This window comes from Centroberyx gerrardi, chromosome 12 (assembly GCF_048128805.1).
Source record: "Centroberyx gerrardi isolate f3 chromosome 12, fCenGer3.hap1.cur.20231027, whole genome shotgun sequence".
In the NCBI taxonomy this organism is placed as follows: Eukaryota; Metazoa; Chordata; class Actinopteri; order Beryciformes; family Berycidae; genus Centroberyx; species Centroberyx gerrardi.
The window spans coordinates 19,176,888-19,192,369 of record NC_136008.1 but is presented as its reverse complement, the minus strand read 5'-3'; the positions used below and the strand labels follow the sequence as shown (position 1 = coordinate 19,192,369).

General features: G+C 41.2%; 2 protein-coding genes across 3 annotated transcripts in view; both read right to left on the bottom strand.

The window, feature by feature from the left end:
• Positions 1–9,074, bottom strand: part of znf407 (zinc finger protein 407) — a 145,960-nt gene extending 136,886 nt beyond the window's left edge. Inside the window, exons 1-3 of the mRNA XM_078287303.1 lie at positions 9,020–9,074; positions 6,018–6,765; positions 3,001–5,301 (exon numbers count right to left, since the gene is read on the bottom strand). Of these exons, the coding sequence (XP_078143429.1) occupies positions 3,001–5,301; positions 6,018–6,705 (2,989 nt within the window). The 5' untranslated portion in view covers positions 6,706–6,765; positions 9,020–9,074. The remainder of the gene's footprint in view (positions 1–3,000; positions 5,302–6,017; positions 6,766–9,019) is intronic.
• Positions 9,075–11,726: 2,652 nt separating this feature from the next.
• The window catches only part of mroh1 (maestro heat-like repeat family member 1), a 34,321-nt gene continuing 30,565 nt past the window's right edge, over positions 11,727–15,482 (bottom strand). For both annotated transcript variants that reach the window (XM_071906040.2, XM_071906041.2), the window contains one exon: positions 11,727–15,384. In XM_071906040.2, the coding sequence (XP_071762141.2) occupies positions 15,308–15,384 (77 nt within the window). In that variant the 3' untranslated portion in view covers positions 11,727–15,307. The remainder of the gene's footprint in view (positions 15,385–15,482) is intronic.

Genomic DNA, 15,482 nt, shown 5'->3' with positions numbered 1-15,482 from the left:
TCCTCCGGTAAACACAGGAAGTGATGTGTTTTATGTTTTCAGCAGCAGCAGCAACAGCAGTTTATTTGGAATAAATAATAAATAAATAAACTGGTTAGCGTGAGCAGCGATAGACACCATGGCTGAACAGACAAGGAAAAGAGCGCCACCTACAGAAACTCATCAACAGAAAATCCAAGGAAAAAGATAGCTATTTCAGATGCTTTACACCCTGACAAGAATAAAATTCTGTGTGAAACACTATATATATGCAATGTTTGGGAAATTTCCAGGCATGAAAATGATGAAATTTAGAAATATTGAATATCGGCTATTGGTAGCTTCGATCCAAATCTATTCGTAGCTTCAATCCAATATATATCGGTACTGACCTTCAAAAACCCATATTGGTGAAACCCGACTCATTAATTCTGATCATGTTCACCTTCTAGTATTGAGATGTTGAGAATTCAAATACTGTATGAGGCATAATATGGCTATTTTACTTCTCAGTTATTTCTATGAAACACACATTGCGTCCTGTGCGCATGTGTGTCCATTACTCTACAGCTCAGTCTGAGGTCAGACAGCTCGCTCCAGTGAAAAAGTGACCAATTTACCTCAAAATGCAAATTCCAGCTGCACCCTCATTGGCAAAATGCAAGTGCGCGTATGTGTTTTTCCACTTTCCTTAAAGGGACAAATTGACAAATCTGTGTGCAGCCTCCCACTACCGTCCCCTGATTTCACTGATTAATCAAGTGAATAAAAAGTAGGTCTTAATTAAAAGGATCTGGACGTGCTCCCAGCCCGGAAACTGGCAGACCCCCACAGTCCTGCTCTACAGCCCCACAAACAAACTCCCAGAATAAATGACTACTATATAAAAGGTGAATAATTCAACGTAATGAGGGAACTTAGCAATAATAACAACTGGCATATGTTGTCAAAATGAAGAGCAATAGGTGCTTTCCACAAATAAGAGCGGCATAAATGAACGCGGCAATGTAATCTCATAAACAAGAACATAACTCAATTGAATAAAAAGAGGGAAACCTCAAAAACAAAGTATAGATCAATTGAAAGCTCAGAATATGCCCTTGACTTGAAACCATGTGTTTAGACCTCAGTGTCACTGCTTTCATTTGCTTAAGTAACACTTCTCCTGACCTCAAAACTCAAGAATTATGGCTTAGGGTAAAATCATGAATACATATAGACTGACCGTTAATAAGAAGAAATTGGGTGCTCAATATAAATCATACAGATTCAACCCTATTATTCCTACAGCTTTAGGCAGTCTGACTTTAGCATGCAAAGGCTTTAAAGGATGGCATTTTGCAGACGTCCTTTAAAACATTCACTTTAATTCATTTAGGGGCATATAATGGCATAATAGAGTGAAATCAGAACATTGTAAATTGTATGCCATTGTACGTGCAGGCATGTAGGGAACGATATCTCTGTGTTTTCTAACAGGGATTACATGACATAGCTATAATACCTGTACCTTCCATCCACTCTCACTGACTCTGGAATTGGAAACCTTTCTATTTCATCCCCCATTCCATTTCAAGCCGTACCGCCATTAGCTGGTCATTCCATACAAGACACACACAAACACACACAGACAGAAAGCACAGAGCTATGGACTTCAATTAAAGTCCCATTAAAGTTTGGGCTGAAAGGGGGATGGACCATAGGAAGTAGAGAAGGGCATTTATTGATGGCGCCCTCACATCTCGTTCCTGCATTAAGTTGATTTTAAAAGCAATTAATACACATGGTCAGGGAAGAGTAATGGAGCGCCCTCTGTTCTTAACCTGCCGGACGTTCCCCAGCCAAAGCCCTGACCAGCGCAGCCCTGCTTTGCATTATAAATGACAAGATAAATCTTAATGGATTGAGGATAATCAGCTAGCCATGAAGGCTGACATATACACACATTCACTACACATACAAGCTCACACACACATATACACCAGCACGGACGCACAGACACAAGGGAAATTAAGGGCTTTGAATACGTCTGCATTGATTATTTTAAATTATTAGCCCACCTCTCTTTGGACCTCCAATGCTTTTAGCCTAAGCTTTAACACATTTACAGAGACTTATTGACTATAATTACAACTGAGTCTTGGTAATGGACACATCAATTATGAGTCGCACATGTCTCTGACCAGGCGTTGCTCAGGGAATCCCAATCTGGGGTCCATTAGCGTCTCTCTTGCTGGTCTGCAGCTCAATCAGTCTTTACCTTCACCTCTCCTGAAACGGCTATTACCTGGCTGGAGTAGATAGTAGCCTAAACATTAGCCTGTGCTGCCACAGAGTAGGCTATCTCTGTCCACTCAATCCTATTGTCCCTAAAACAAAGGCCTAATAGCTGAGCAGCTACACAAAGAGATTTTTGTTTTCCTGTTTAGAGGTTTTGGTAACACTTTACTTAAAGTGGTGCTCATAAGGCATTATAAGCCATCATAAGCACATTATAAGAACATTATGAGTGCATGATAATGATTAGAATCAGAGCATGTTATAATAAACACAATCTGCAAAAAATTAGGAGGTTTACTACTTTATGGGGCAACTGTGTAGTTAGTGGCATGATGTTAAATTGAATGTAATTCTTGATGCTAATCTAATGAAAAGTTTATCTGTGCTTCAAATAATAATCTGCATTGCAATGCACTTCAAATAAGTGTTACCAAGTTTTCTTCAGGGAGGTATATACACTGAGTATACAAAACATTAGCAACACCTTCCTAAGATTGTATTGTAATATAGTGTTTTTGCACAACCCACATCTCAGTTGTCTCAAGGTTTAAAATTCTCCTTTAACTTGTCTCATCTGCATCTACATCTTCCCTTTATGACCAAGGTTTATTTGATAAGTGAAATAAGGGACCGTAGCTTCAACCTGCATTTACCTGGTAAGTGTGCTTCATAAAGGTGTTCCTAATGTTTTGAACATTCGGTGTAGTATGTGTAGTGTGTGAATGAACGCAGGATGCATACCTGTGTGTGTGCGGATGTGGGCCAGGAAGGCCATGGAGTTGCTGCTCTTGCAAACCTTGCCACAGTATTTACACACACTGCCCTGGTTCTCCTCGCGCTCGCGGTTGATCTGCTCCGTGTCCTCCACCACGTACTTGTTGACCTCCCTCAGGAGCTCCTCATGTTTCTCCTTGATGTGAACAAACAGCTCCTGCTCCGTTTCAAAGCGGTCCGTGCATTTGACGCACTTGAAGCTGGCTCCCCCCTCGGGCAGCTCCTCCACGCTGTTCTGCTCGTTGCGGAGGTGGGCGGCGCTGGTCAGGTGCTGGTGCAGGTTGCTCTCGGTGTAGAACGACTTGCCGCAAACCATGCAGTGGAAATGCTTCTCCTTGGACGGATGCTTCATGGAGATGTGGACGTTGAGGCCACTGAGGCCGTCGGCCATGAAGCCACAGTCATCACAGCGGATGCGAGTGATGGGACCTTTGGTCTCATCTTTCACCTTCACCTCCTTGGGTTTGATCTTCTTGACGTGTGAGACAGGAGGATTGAGGAAGCTGGGGAGCACTGATGATCCTCCAGTCAGACATATAACAGCAGCCTCGCCTTCCAGAGCCAGACCCTCCTGCAGGGCCTGCTCCTGCTCAGCGAGGGCCTTCATAGATACGATGCAGGCATCAAAGGGGAGGGCCTTGGACATCTGTGTCTCCATAAAAGAGCTGTTGTCCCTCGCATCTGCCATCACCACGTCTTCATTTAAACCAGCAGCCACATCTTCATTTAAGCCGGCAGCCACTGCCTTGTGCCCTTTCTCCTCTTCCCCCTGCCCTGTGGATTGATCCACTACAGGCTGAAGGTCCGCAGGAGTCTGCTGGGGCTCAGACACTGTCGTCAGTACGATCGTCTTGTCGGTTGGCTCTGGTTCACCACCAGTGCAAGATGTTATGGTTTCTGCCTGAGCCTCAACGCTGCCAGTCACAAATACCACTTTAGCTGCATCCTCGCTGTCCACAGCATCAACAGCCTCTGAGGGGAGGGAGGTTGCAGCTGTATGCTGACCATCTATAGGTTGGCTGTTATCAGAACAAGCCTCAGACTCCTCTGTGTCAGCAATTGTGGGGCTAATAGGTGCATGTTCAGGGTTAGGGTCAGTATCTACTTCCTCTACAAGCTCAATGACCTCCTTCAGCTTCACTGGAAGCGGCAACGATCTCTGCCCATCACTCCCTACTGGCTCCAGGTATTTCTGGCTTTTCAGCTTGTGCTTGTCTGTGGAGGCATGGCGAGACATTTCCCTGCTCGTCACGGCATAGTAGCTACATGCTAGACAGACAAACTCGAAGTCTTTGGTGTGCTTTCTCTTCACGTGAAGATGGAGTGAAGGGACTGAATGAGCTACAAAGTCACAATGGCTGCAGGCGTTAACAGAGTCATATTTACTCTTTTTGTTGCTTGTGTCCAATTTTGCTTGCTCTTCTCCACTGTTTTCTTTGGAGACCGTGTTGTCAGATCCAGGATCTCCATCTGTGTTCTGAGAGACAGGTTTTGGTTTCTGGGCTTGTGTATTTGTGTGAGTGTTGATTGGTTTCTTATTTGCAGACTCCTGTGCACGTCTAACATGTTTCTTTGTGATACAATGACGGTCCATGTCTCCTTTGGTCACACAGCTGTAGTTGCAGAGAGTGCAGTTGTAGCCATACTCCTTACTGTGTTTACGGCGGACATGAACACTAAGGTTGGTAGCGTTGGACACTACCAGGCCACAGTATCCACAAGTGGTGGTGGTCATCTGTTTTGGCCTGCCCCTTTTCTTCCTGGGAGGCTGAAGCTCATCTAATGGTTCCCCCTCCACCAACACAGTGGTAGAAGCCTCCACTGCCTCCTCAGCTTCATGGTCTCCCTCTGACGATGGAGGTGCCTCTTCTCCACCGGCCCCCTGAGCCACATCATCCATAACGTCACTATCTCCAGCATTGTCTCTGCTTACCCTCTCAACAAAGTCTTCAAACGAGGAAGGTCCGGTGCTTTTCTCCCCTGTCTGACGCTGCTGGTGGCTCTCTGAGGACAGGTGAGTCTGCATCCACTCAGCTGTGGCCGAGCAAAAGTTACACAATTTGCAGCGGTGCCAGTCCTGACCGGGGTGTTTGACTCGAACATGGCTCTCCAGCAGCGCAGGGGTGCTAACCCTAAAATCACAGCTTACACACTTCAGCTGGAACCTGCTGAGCAAGCGTTTGGGTGCCACTGGTGCTGGGATAGCCCTCAGGGTGCTGCCGAGAGCCGCAGCGGCCTCCTCTTCATCCATGTTCTCATCAGCGTCAACTGGAAGATAATTCATTCATCTTTAAAAAGACACACTCTTGTTTCGGGTACCTTCTCAAACATCACCAAGAGCAACAATTCAATTTTTAAGTATAGAGATAGTGTATAATGAGAAATCATAAACATAACAAAAATTGTTATAAAGACTTAGCATAGCATGCAGACACTTTTTTGCTTGTTATCCTAATGTTTTATTTGTAATAGAATATACATGTTATGCTTAAGATCGTAAAGAATTCAATTAATATTTTTTGTCATGAACATTTCTCCTCCAAAGCTAGAAAGTAGAAAGCTAAAACACTCATCTATGATATTATCAACAGGCCAAATCGGGAGCTGCTCCACTGACAATGAATTGCTCTTTTGGGACTGAATTGTGCAGTGTGGAATGTTTTTGGCTGTTTTACAGCCAAATAATCTTGATTTCATCGTACTGCCATCACGTGTTTTTCCTAGAAAATGTGTCCATGTCCCCACCAAATTAATCTGGGTACTGTGATGAGTCCACAAATTCAGTCTCCAATTAACTAGAGCAACTCTAAGATTTGTCCCTTATTGACATCCTCGTGAGTCTTACTTCACGTCTTTCTAGCTCTGAGGAGACTTGTTCATATTCATAAATCTAGACCAAACTGTCCAAGATCACTGGAATAACATTAATTCTGTTTGAGGGTAGATTTCCACTTTAACTGAACAGGGCTTCCACAAATACTCACACGTGCACGGGACCTCTTTGGTGTGGTGTCTCTTGATATGCACCTCTAGTAGGAGCTTGTCCCTAAACTCTTGCTCACAGTAGTTGCAGGAATAAATCATCTTGGGTTTTGGGGTTCGTTTGCTTACTCTTCTCTCTTGGGTGGGGACCCCCTCTTCCTGAGCTGCCTGCCCTTTGGCGATTGTCCTCTCCTTCTTAGTAGAACCCTTCGTATATATCCCATGATCTTTGGTTACTGATCTCACCTCATCGAGAGCAGCCCCTGGTTCTGACTCCTGGTTTTGATTAACCTCACTAGCATTTTCTCCCTCCGGGCCCACCTCCTGTGGGATTTCAGCCGGAGCCACATCAGAGACATTTTCACCCTCTCCCTCTGGCTTTGCTGTCGACTTAGCGTTCTTTCTGTATTTCCTCCCGTGTTTTCTTGCGGTGTGAATCTTCAGTGCTCTTGGGCATTTGGCTAGAAAGCCACATGTAGTGCAGAGGTCATCCCCATCTTGAGGTGTGTAGTGTGACCACGGCCTCTTAGCCAGCTCCTCATCTGCTGCATCGGGCTCAGCAGTCTTGGTGGGTGAGGCAGTTTCAGTAATATCCATTTCCTCGCTGTCTGTCTGCACCTTCCCTCCTGTGTCATTTTCAGGCGCCTTGTCCTCAACAACCTCCTTCCCGGACATCAATATTGTATCCATATCATATCCTGCTGTAATCAAGAGAAGTTGAACGCTGTCATCAAAGCTTTCATCAAACTCCTGGAAAAAAAAACAATATGAAAGTTAAGTTTTGTGCACTCAAATTGCTTGAAACAACTGAGTGAAAGAAAATCCCATAAACAAAGCCACATATTTTTAATTAACCAATGCCCATTGTATAAGTGATCAATCTTTCATCAAGACTGGCTGACCAAACATAGGTATATGTCGCCATCTAGTGCTTTCAGAGACAAATTGTTATTTGAAAAAACAAGAGGCTTGGTTAAAGATATTAGCAGGAGCTGCTTATCAAATGAGATAAACCAAGTCGGCTTGTTCATTTATTGGAACATGTCATTGCTTTGTTTAAGCCTCCTTACCAAATGCCCTTACAGACATAGCTCAGTGGAGCTGTAGTAGTTGCCTAGATTTTTGCGAAAACAAATTGGGCCTCCAGTTAAATAGTCTGCGATTACTGAGAAGTGCATACAGGAAATATGAAATGGTAAGGACAGTTTAAACGTGTGCCTGAATTTCACATATGACTAACTGTAAAAGCACCACAAAGTTGTTGGAGCATGAGTTTATGCAATATTTTCAGCAGGCTTTTATTAATACTGAGGCTAGATGTTTAGTAACCATTTCAGTGGAACCTTGATTACCTTTCAAAAAAATAATGTTTATTTTACTGTTTTATTTTATGGTAACCCTGAAACATTTTAGATCCTAGGTCATATTACTGAGCTTACTGCATAGCCATATATAATGAATGTAGACCTACAAAATATTACATATTCCTGATATTAAGTTGCAGCCCCTTTTGCACAATCCACATCTCAGTTGTCTCAAAGCTTAAAAATCCTTCTCCAACTCATCTGCTAGTCTTTAAGTACATCTTTTTTTTTTTTTTAATTAGACCTATGGCTACAACACTAAAGAAAAGACACTAGATGACCAGGCAAACAGACCTCCCTGTGGTGGGATGATCTTCATTGTATCCAATCGTTTATTTGTGGCTCTTGTGTTTGGAAATGTGAAGAGAGTTTCCACTATGTTTTAACTTTATTGAATATTCCATTTCCATTGCTCATTCGTTGCATTGCACAACAATCACACTGTCTTCTACAGTAGCAGTAGCCCTACTCTCATGGACTGAAAAGTTACAAATGCTAAATTGCAATAATAGCTGTAGACTGCTGTCCAGCCTCTTGTCTTGTATGGGCAGATCGCCATTCAAAATCCGGCAATTTAGACTAATGAGATTTGCATTTTGGCAACCCCGTAGAACATGACTAACGGTAGTACCATAATAATCGAGGGCTTCGAGTAAATTCGGTATAAAGTACCCACTAAGGAACATTACTTCAATAAAATCTCAACTTTTACAATTTGGCCCATCTGCTCATTGTCGCCCTCCACTGTGCATTTTGTGGAGGACAACTACAGGAGTAACAGGCGAAAAACAAATAGAAGTTGGATTTTTATTGAAATAAGTGCTGCTTGATGTACTAGATGTACGCCGAAATAAAGACTGGTTCCTAACGATTAGTAAAGGATCTTAACTTATGTTATGTGGTGTGTGTATGTTTGCCGAAAAACAACGGAAATGTCAATTCCAGATTTTTTATTGGAGTTCGGCAGTATGTTCTCTCCACCGAATGGAGAACGGAAACTATCAGGGGCCGGGGACAGGTACGATGATACGTCCATGGTACAGCCGCATCCATAGCTGGTCTGTGAATGCAGTGGCAATGGTGCAACTCTGCCGCCAACTGAGACAGCCTTCCCACAACAGTAGCTACCTAGCTAGGTAGGTAAATAGCCTGTGTTTTAGCAAGATTCCCAAAGTAGAAACTAGCGATTTTGGACTGCATGTCTCCAAATTCAATTCATCGTTCCTATGCTGCGACTCCTATTGTTGATAAACTGTGAGAAAAAGTGTTTCACTGTGAATAATGACTTGACAGCAGCGGACACTAAGTTAGCTTAACTTGTTTCGCTTGTTGTTGGCTAATGTGGCTAACAAGCTACCTAGCAACATGTAATTTTGAGTTACGTACAGCGCCTCCAATGAAATTGCGATATTGGCTCCGTTATCCAATCACAATCTAGCAAAGGCGGGCCGTGTGCGGGTTCTACTCTTGGAAAACGACGGCAGCACCGAGGCCCAAAAAGGAGGCTAACATCGACCTTTGAAACAGCAGTCAATATAGACGAAACACTGGCTGTAAAAGAATCAGAGAGCGACTAATGTTTCGGTAAACGTGACACAAGTTGTAACTATTGAATATAACAATGATATACAATGCCGTACCTGTAATATAGCGATATAATCACCGTCCGCGCTTTTTGCTCCTGGTCACAAATGGCGTACCGTAGCATGGGCCATGCGTCACCAGAGGGCGGCCCAGCCAGGCTCCCTGCAACTTCTCTTTTTTTCTACATCAGCTGATTTTGTTCTGGTGCTGCATTCAGGTTCCATGGGAAAAACCGACAGAACGCCTTGACAGTTAAAAGCAACGGCTTGGAAGTGTTTCACGTTTTACAGCAAAACAAACATTGCAGTGTCAACCACAAATCCAGCACGTTGTATTGTAATGCCATGGTATTTTAAGAGTTATGATCCCCAAATTATGTGTGTGATGAAAAACGTTAATTTTGTCCATTTTATTTGAAATTAATGGATACACTTTACTGCAGGTGTTTCCTGTAAAGTCAGAATTCAGGAAGTCAGAGAAATCAGGGTCCATTGCCAACTAGCTGAAAGCTAAGGTGAATGGTATTTTCTAGGGGTATTTACCTATTTACTAGCTAGAAGCTGAGATCAACAGTATTTTCAATGAGAAAGTGAATTTTTCCCATATGTTATGAATGCAGCACAACTTTGTTAGGTTTTGTGATTGGTGGGTTGACCCGGGTTGAATGTTGTCTAACATGTAGCCTACCTGTCAATAAAGTCAAAGAAGTGTGCTTTAACATCACATATAAACACTATCCTGACAGCCAGTACCTCAAAGCTATTCCACTTTTAGAAATACATTTGTAGATTCATTATTGACCATATCTGGAATAATTTTGTCCTATTGTGGGGGTAAAAGTTGGTTGTGGTATTGTTTGAGGATAGTATAAGCAAGGAAAATAAAATAGATTTAATTCCGTGTTTCTAATGTCTTTTTAATGAATGAATGGCCTGTTTCTCTTGGGAGTTTTCCTTATGCATGTAGGCAGTGTTGAATTCAGTTCTAATAACAGTAGTTGTAGTTTCTTTGTTATTCTGCCCATTTTGTGCCAGAGGCTTTTTGAATTAACTGTGCTGTATCAGATGCATGAGAAGTATCCTTCAGCTGGGATGCAGTGGAGGGTAAACCCACCCAACCTCAGTTTATCCACCTTTCTATTGCAGGAATAGAGTTAACCCACCTTTTTAGGCTGATATAAATATCATGAAATGGCATGAAATTCATTGTATACATCATAGTAAGTAGGATCAAACTGATATATGTTACACAAGGATAGGGTCTTTTAAGGAAAAAATAATGAACTGATTTAACTGTTTTATGACAAAATAATAGATTTTATGTTTATATTGGTGGTTGTTTGCCTGATAATGATACTAGAGGCAACTAGAGGTCACACTTTACCAAGCTTTTTATCCAGAATCAGAATCAGATTTATTTTTGCCAGGTACATTTTTCACTTACTAGGAATTTGACTTGGTGAGGTTGGTGCGGTGCAATATACAAGCATTTCGACAGACAAACAAGCAGCAATCAAGCTTTACAAATAGAATTTAAATATCAAACGTCAGAGACAAAGAAGAAAGAAAGAAGAGATTCCTGAAAATATATACAGTATATACAATAAGTGTGGTGACTCAGTGGGTCATCGAGGGGCTTCTTACAAGGGCTCAATAGTAAATTTACCGCCACATCACCGATCCTCAGATAACTTTATGTGTTCAAAGTCTTTCCTGAAAAGTTAGTGTCATGTCCCGGAGAAGAATTTCTGTCAGTTTGTGTTTTTTTTAAGAGCGGCTTCAAGCAGTGTGGCCAACATGGAAGACACACCGATACTTCTGTATAATTTTCTCTCAAATGGTCAGCGTGTGATGAATCACCACTTCCATTTGACATCCAATGTTGGCTTTACCACAGACTGAAGATGGATTAATGCATAGGCTTTAATTGATTAAGTAGTCTGACAGGTCAGGAGGTGATAAATGATACCTCCTGCAACGAGTACACAGTTTACTTTTGCAATAATTTTCTTTAATTCATCACAGTCAAAATTATATGACATGGATGGTTGGAAACAGAGCCCACTGCCCCCCCCCCCCCCCCCCCCTCATCTCCCATTTTTCATTAGGATTCATCATTCATTTTTTCCCATTAGATGTCTTTTAACTAAGAGAGGGGAGGTTGGCTTTGGTGGACACTGACTGACTCTCCCTCTCTCTCTTCAGCCTTTCCTCTTAGCCCTAATGAAAAATCACTATAATACTCCTATAGGGACTTCAATTGTGTGTGTGGTACTCTAGCGAATTTAGAGTGACCTTATCGTATGTCTTCAATTTTACTATCTAATTTTACTATCATTTGTTGTGTTGTTTGTTTGTTATTATAAGGGAGCCTTTACGTTATCACCACTTTCACAGTGCAGACTCACAAATGTACAAATGGTTCAAATATTTCAATATTTACTTTAGATGCAGAAAATAATTAGTAATTATTACGAATACAACTTGGTAAGTGCTGAAATACAGTAAGAGTGGCTCAACTTGCACTGTAACTTTAGTTTTTCTTAACATTACAAGATGTTCTAAACAAGATGAGGTGGATGTAATTTATATAGACACTGCAACGGAATTTAACAACAAAACTCAATTACTGAATATTGTCAGGAGAGGGTTGTCCCAATATTTTAATACACAATTATATAAATGTCTAAAATATGTGAGGACCTTTCAGGATAGAATCCAGCAACAACAAACAACAGAGTTATTATGAAAGAAATCACAGCAGTTACATTTTAATGGATCTGTTTATTTGTTCATTTTAAAATACATTAATGATTGCCATCATCAGCACTCTGTTCTGGTCCGGTTTGACATGAAAAATGGCATGCATACATTCATACATTCACACATTGAACCATTTGAAATGACCGTGCATACATACGTATATCATACAAACATACATACACAGGCCTATGACATACAATGTTCAATATGTTAAAAAACAGGTAGGTGACATGAAAAATCATATCAATGGTATAAAGTTCATAACAGCTTTTAAAATACACTAGATGAACAGAAAACAGTTTATTATTTAACATTTAGCCCAAACCAAGCCATAGTGTTAGAAAGTGCCTAAAGCCATGGGTCCATGTTTACAGAACATCTGAAAGCACAAATACTGATCCAGGAACAGTGATCCGGTCTTCTTTTTTTATATTAGAGTGACACCTTGACACCATGATGTCTTGCTAGTCTTCTTCACCAAGCACCTGTCACATTGTGGGGGACGTTTTGCCCTTCAGCTACATGACAAGCTAGCGCTGTTAACACTGAAGTGAATATTTACCACCAGCAGCATCTAACAAACATGTTCCCCACATTGCGATAAGTGTCTGGAGAAGAAAAATAACATGATGATTTATAATGTCATGGTATCTATTTAGGGGAACTGTCATTGTCAAATGCAAAACTGAGTTTTGATCAGTACCTGTACATTAACACATTTTGTGAATATGGACTCTAAAAATCACCATACCCTCAGTACCCCGGATAGAGACCCAGTTCAGAATATGGGTTTGAATATTTTAACTGAGTTGTGCTGGATTCATCTTGCCAGACACTTAAACAGCAGCACTTAAAAGTTAAATGCTGACACACCACTTGTAATGAAAGATAAATCCAGTGATCCTCACAATGGAAAAAGTTCATATTTTTTAATTATTTGAACTTACGGAAGTTCACTTGATTTATCTTACCAGACAAAAACAACCTAACAAGTGGACACAACACTTGGAAGACGAGATAAATAAAGTTATCAATGTTTTGTCAAATATTACAAAATGGGTTCAGCTCCTAGTTTGCCCAGGTTTCTGTTAAGTCTTTCAGCAGTGACTGTACAGCAACTAAAGCGTTTGATAGTGCAACAGAAATACATAGATACTGCAGATACAGGCACACAAAATCATATACTTGCAAACACAATCTATTGCTTTCACCTGATGTCACAGCTACCATATGTGACCATCCTGTGGTGGACATCTTTTAATCACCAAATGAATTCAAATGCTAATAAAGGGAAACCTAACTGTGGCCATTTTGCATCCCTCCTTGTTGGCATTTGGTTGAATTCATTTGGGGATATTAAAATAAAGTTACATATCATACATCCTCACATATAGTGCAACACACAGACAAACATTTACATAGTAAGAGACCTGCAAACACGCAACTGTATCCTAACCCTCTCTGGACCTACTCAACCATTAAACGGAAAAATGATATGGAAACTTTATGTGCATTAAGAGAGAGAGAAAATCACTGAAAATTAACAGCATCTTTATAATGTTGATACAATATGTATTAATGAGCATTTGGCACTGGTTGTGTTATCGCCATGGATACACCTGTCTGTTCTACCTAGCAACACTGGGAAGCAATGGTTTGATTGGCTGCAACTGGCTGGTTCAGAATCCTGGGTTGGTTAAGAGCTATGAGAGGAAGTTTGGCCTCGTTTCACCCTGGCTAGCTTTGCTGCAGAACAAAAAAAAGTTAGGACGCTAAAAAGTGCAACACAATGTGATCTTCATTCCTTTCAGAACTATGAATTTCTTAGGTATCGCGGTGGCAATGGAAAACTTGAATAAACAGAAAAGGGCCTCCACATTCTTGGCTGGTTCATTTATGATGGCTGCCACAGAACTTTTAGTAATGTTCTTGTGGGAATTAGTGTTCGTTTGAAGCATGGCTGAAAACTCCTGTGGCAGTTATGTTAAACGTCCAAACTTGATTATACACTACCGAAAAGACTATCATGTTACACCGGGAAGGGTCCATTCTATCCATTCAAGTTGTACTGGTGGCAGAGACCTACAGCTTTACTGTGGCTTAGAAATGGAGGCGAGTTTTGGCACTAACATGTCAGCAGTTGAAAGATTTACATGGCCAAACTTTCTCTTCCACAAACTCTGGTCTGAACGAGCCAGTTTACATGTTGGCTGGAGCTCCTACAGGAGGACTCTACTAGTTTTATGCAAATAGTTACAGAGTTGCTTACAAAAGTTACTGACTGGCTACTGAGCTAGTTACTGGCTGGTTATTGCTGACTGCTTTGACAAAGTAGCTGATCTGTACGCTGTTTGTAGTGAGTAAACCACTAGACACAGCATTGAGACAGCTACCATCCTGTTTTTCCCCATAACCACAAATCCTAAAGCGTATTTAAGTGCAGCCTCCACTGTAGATCCTGTGCATTTAGCATTTTTATCATTCACTTCTAATGCAGACTTCACATTCAATTTTCAAAGACTTGTTCCAGGTGGGACCGCAAGACGAACTGATCTAAAAATCCATCGTTTGATAAAAACTCTTCATGGAGGGTGGGGACCGAGCTCAGAGTTGATTTGTATTAAGAGGGATGCCGGGTGGATCAGAGGGAGGTCTCAGAACATTAAAATCATGCCCACTTCACTGAAGCTATCGCTAAAACTGAGCTTCTCAAACTAAAACTAAGAGTAACATCCGCTAACAGCACCACTAAATGCTGGTATGACTACACACACACACTTATGCTACCAGCCAGAGCCATGTGGGATAGTTCTGTCACAGAGACGGCTTATTTACCTATGTTTTAGATGTACATTAGATGTAGATTCTATTTACTTGCACATAACAAACAATATATGTACTGAAACTATATTTGATTTCAGAAAAAATGTACCAAATTACTTATATTAAGTTATGTAATTAATGTAAATTTGTTTTTTAGCCTTTGGATTAGAAACCTTTTGATGCTCACTATATTTCATTGACAGAGCTCAGTTAATCGTATGTCTCTGGTGTTGTCGTATTGACAGAACTCATGGGACATATGTCTCTGGTACATGCTACAGAGAAGGTCTTCCTGTACAGAGCAACACAGTCTTTGGTCACTGGAACATGGTTGAGAGTTAACACTTCACTTTCAAGTACCATAGTCATTTTTTTAGAACAGTAAAAATATCGAAAGAAGCAAACCACAGCTGTAAATGTATGTGTGTGTGTGTGTGTGTATGTGTGTGTATTTACAGTGTTTCTAATATAATTTTTCTAACAGTGGTGATTGGGGCAATTTTGGCTTTTGCTCCACACCTGTTCCTATTTAGGTCCCAGTTTTGGTTTTAATGCAGGCTCCAGCAACACAACTGTTCTTATTTGGATAATTTATCTTGCAATTCTAAATATTGAGCCCTGAACTTGTTTGTGTGTTGGGAGCTAAATTATGAATATTCTTTATTTAATTTTGGTAAGTGGTGGCCTGCCACTAGTGAATGAATTCAGAGGAAAGACTGATGTTTGTATGTACATTTACTGTATGTGTGTGTGTGTGTGTCAGTGGAAGCGTCCCATGGCCTCGGCAGCCTTCCCTCTCACCACAGGATCTGGATCTTGGAGCAGCATCACTAGACCTGAGGATGAACACACACACACACACACACATACACAGTCACAACCAGTAGACACTATGAAAGTATGATCTCTAATTTTCTGAATGAAGGCTGTGCAG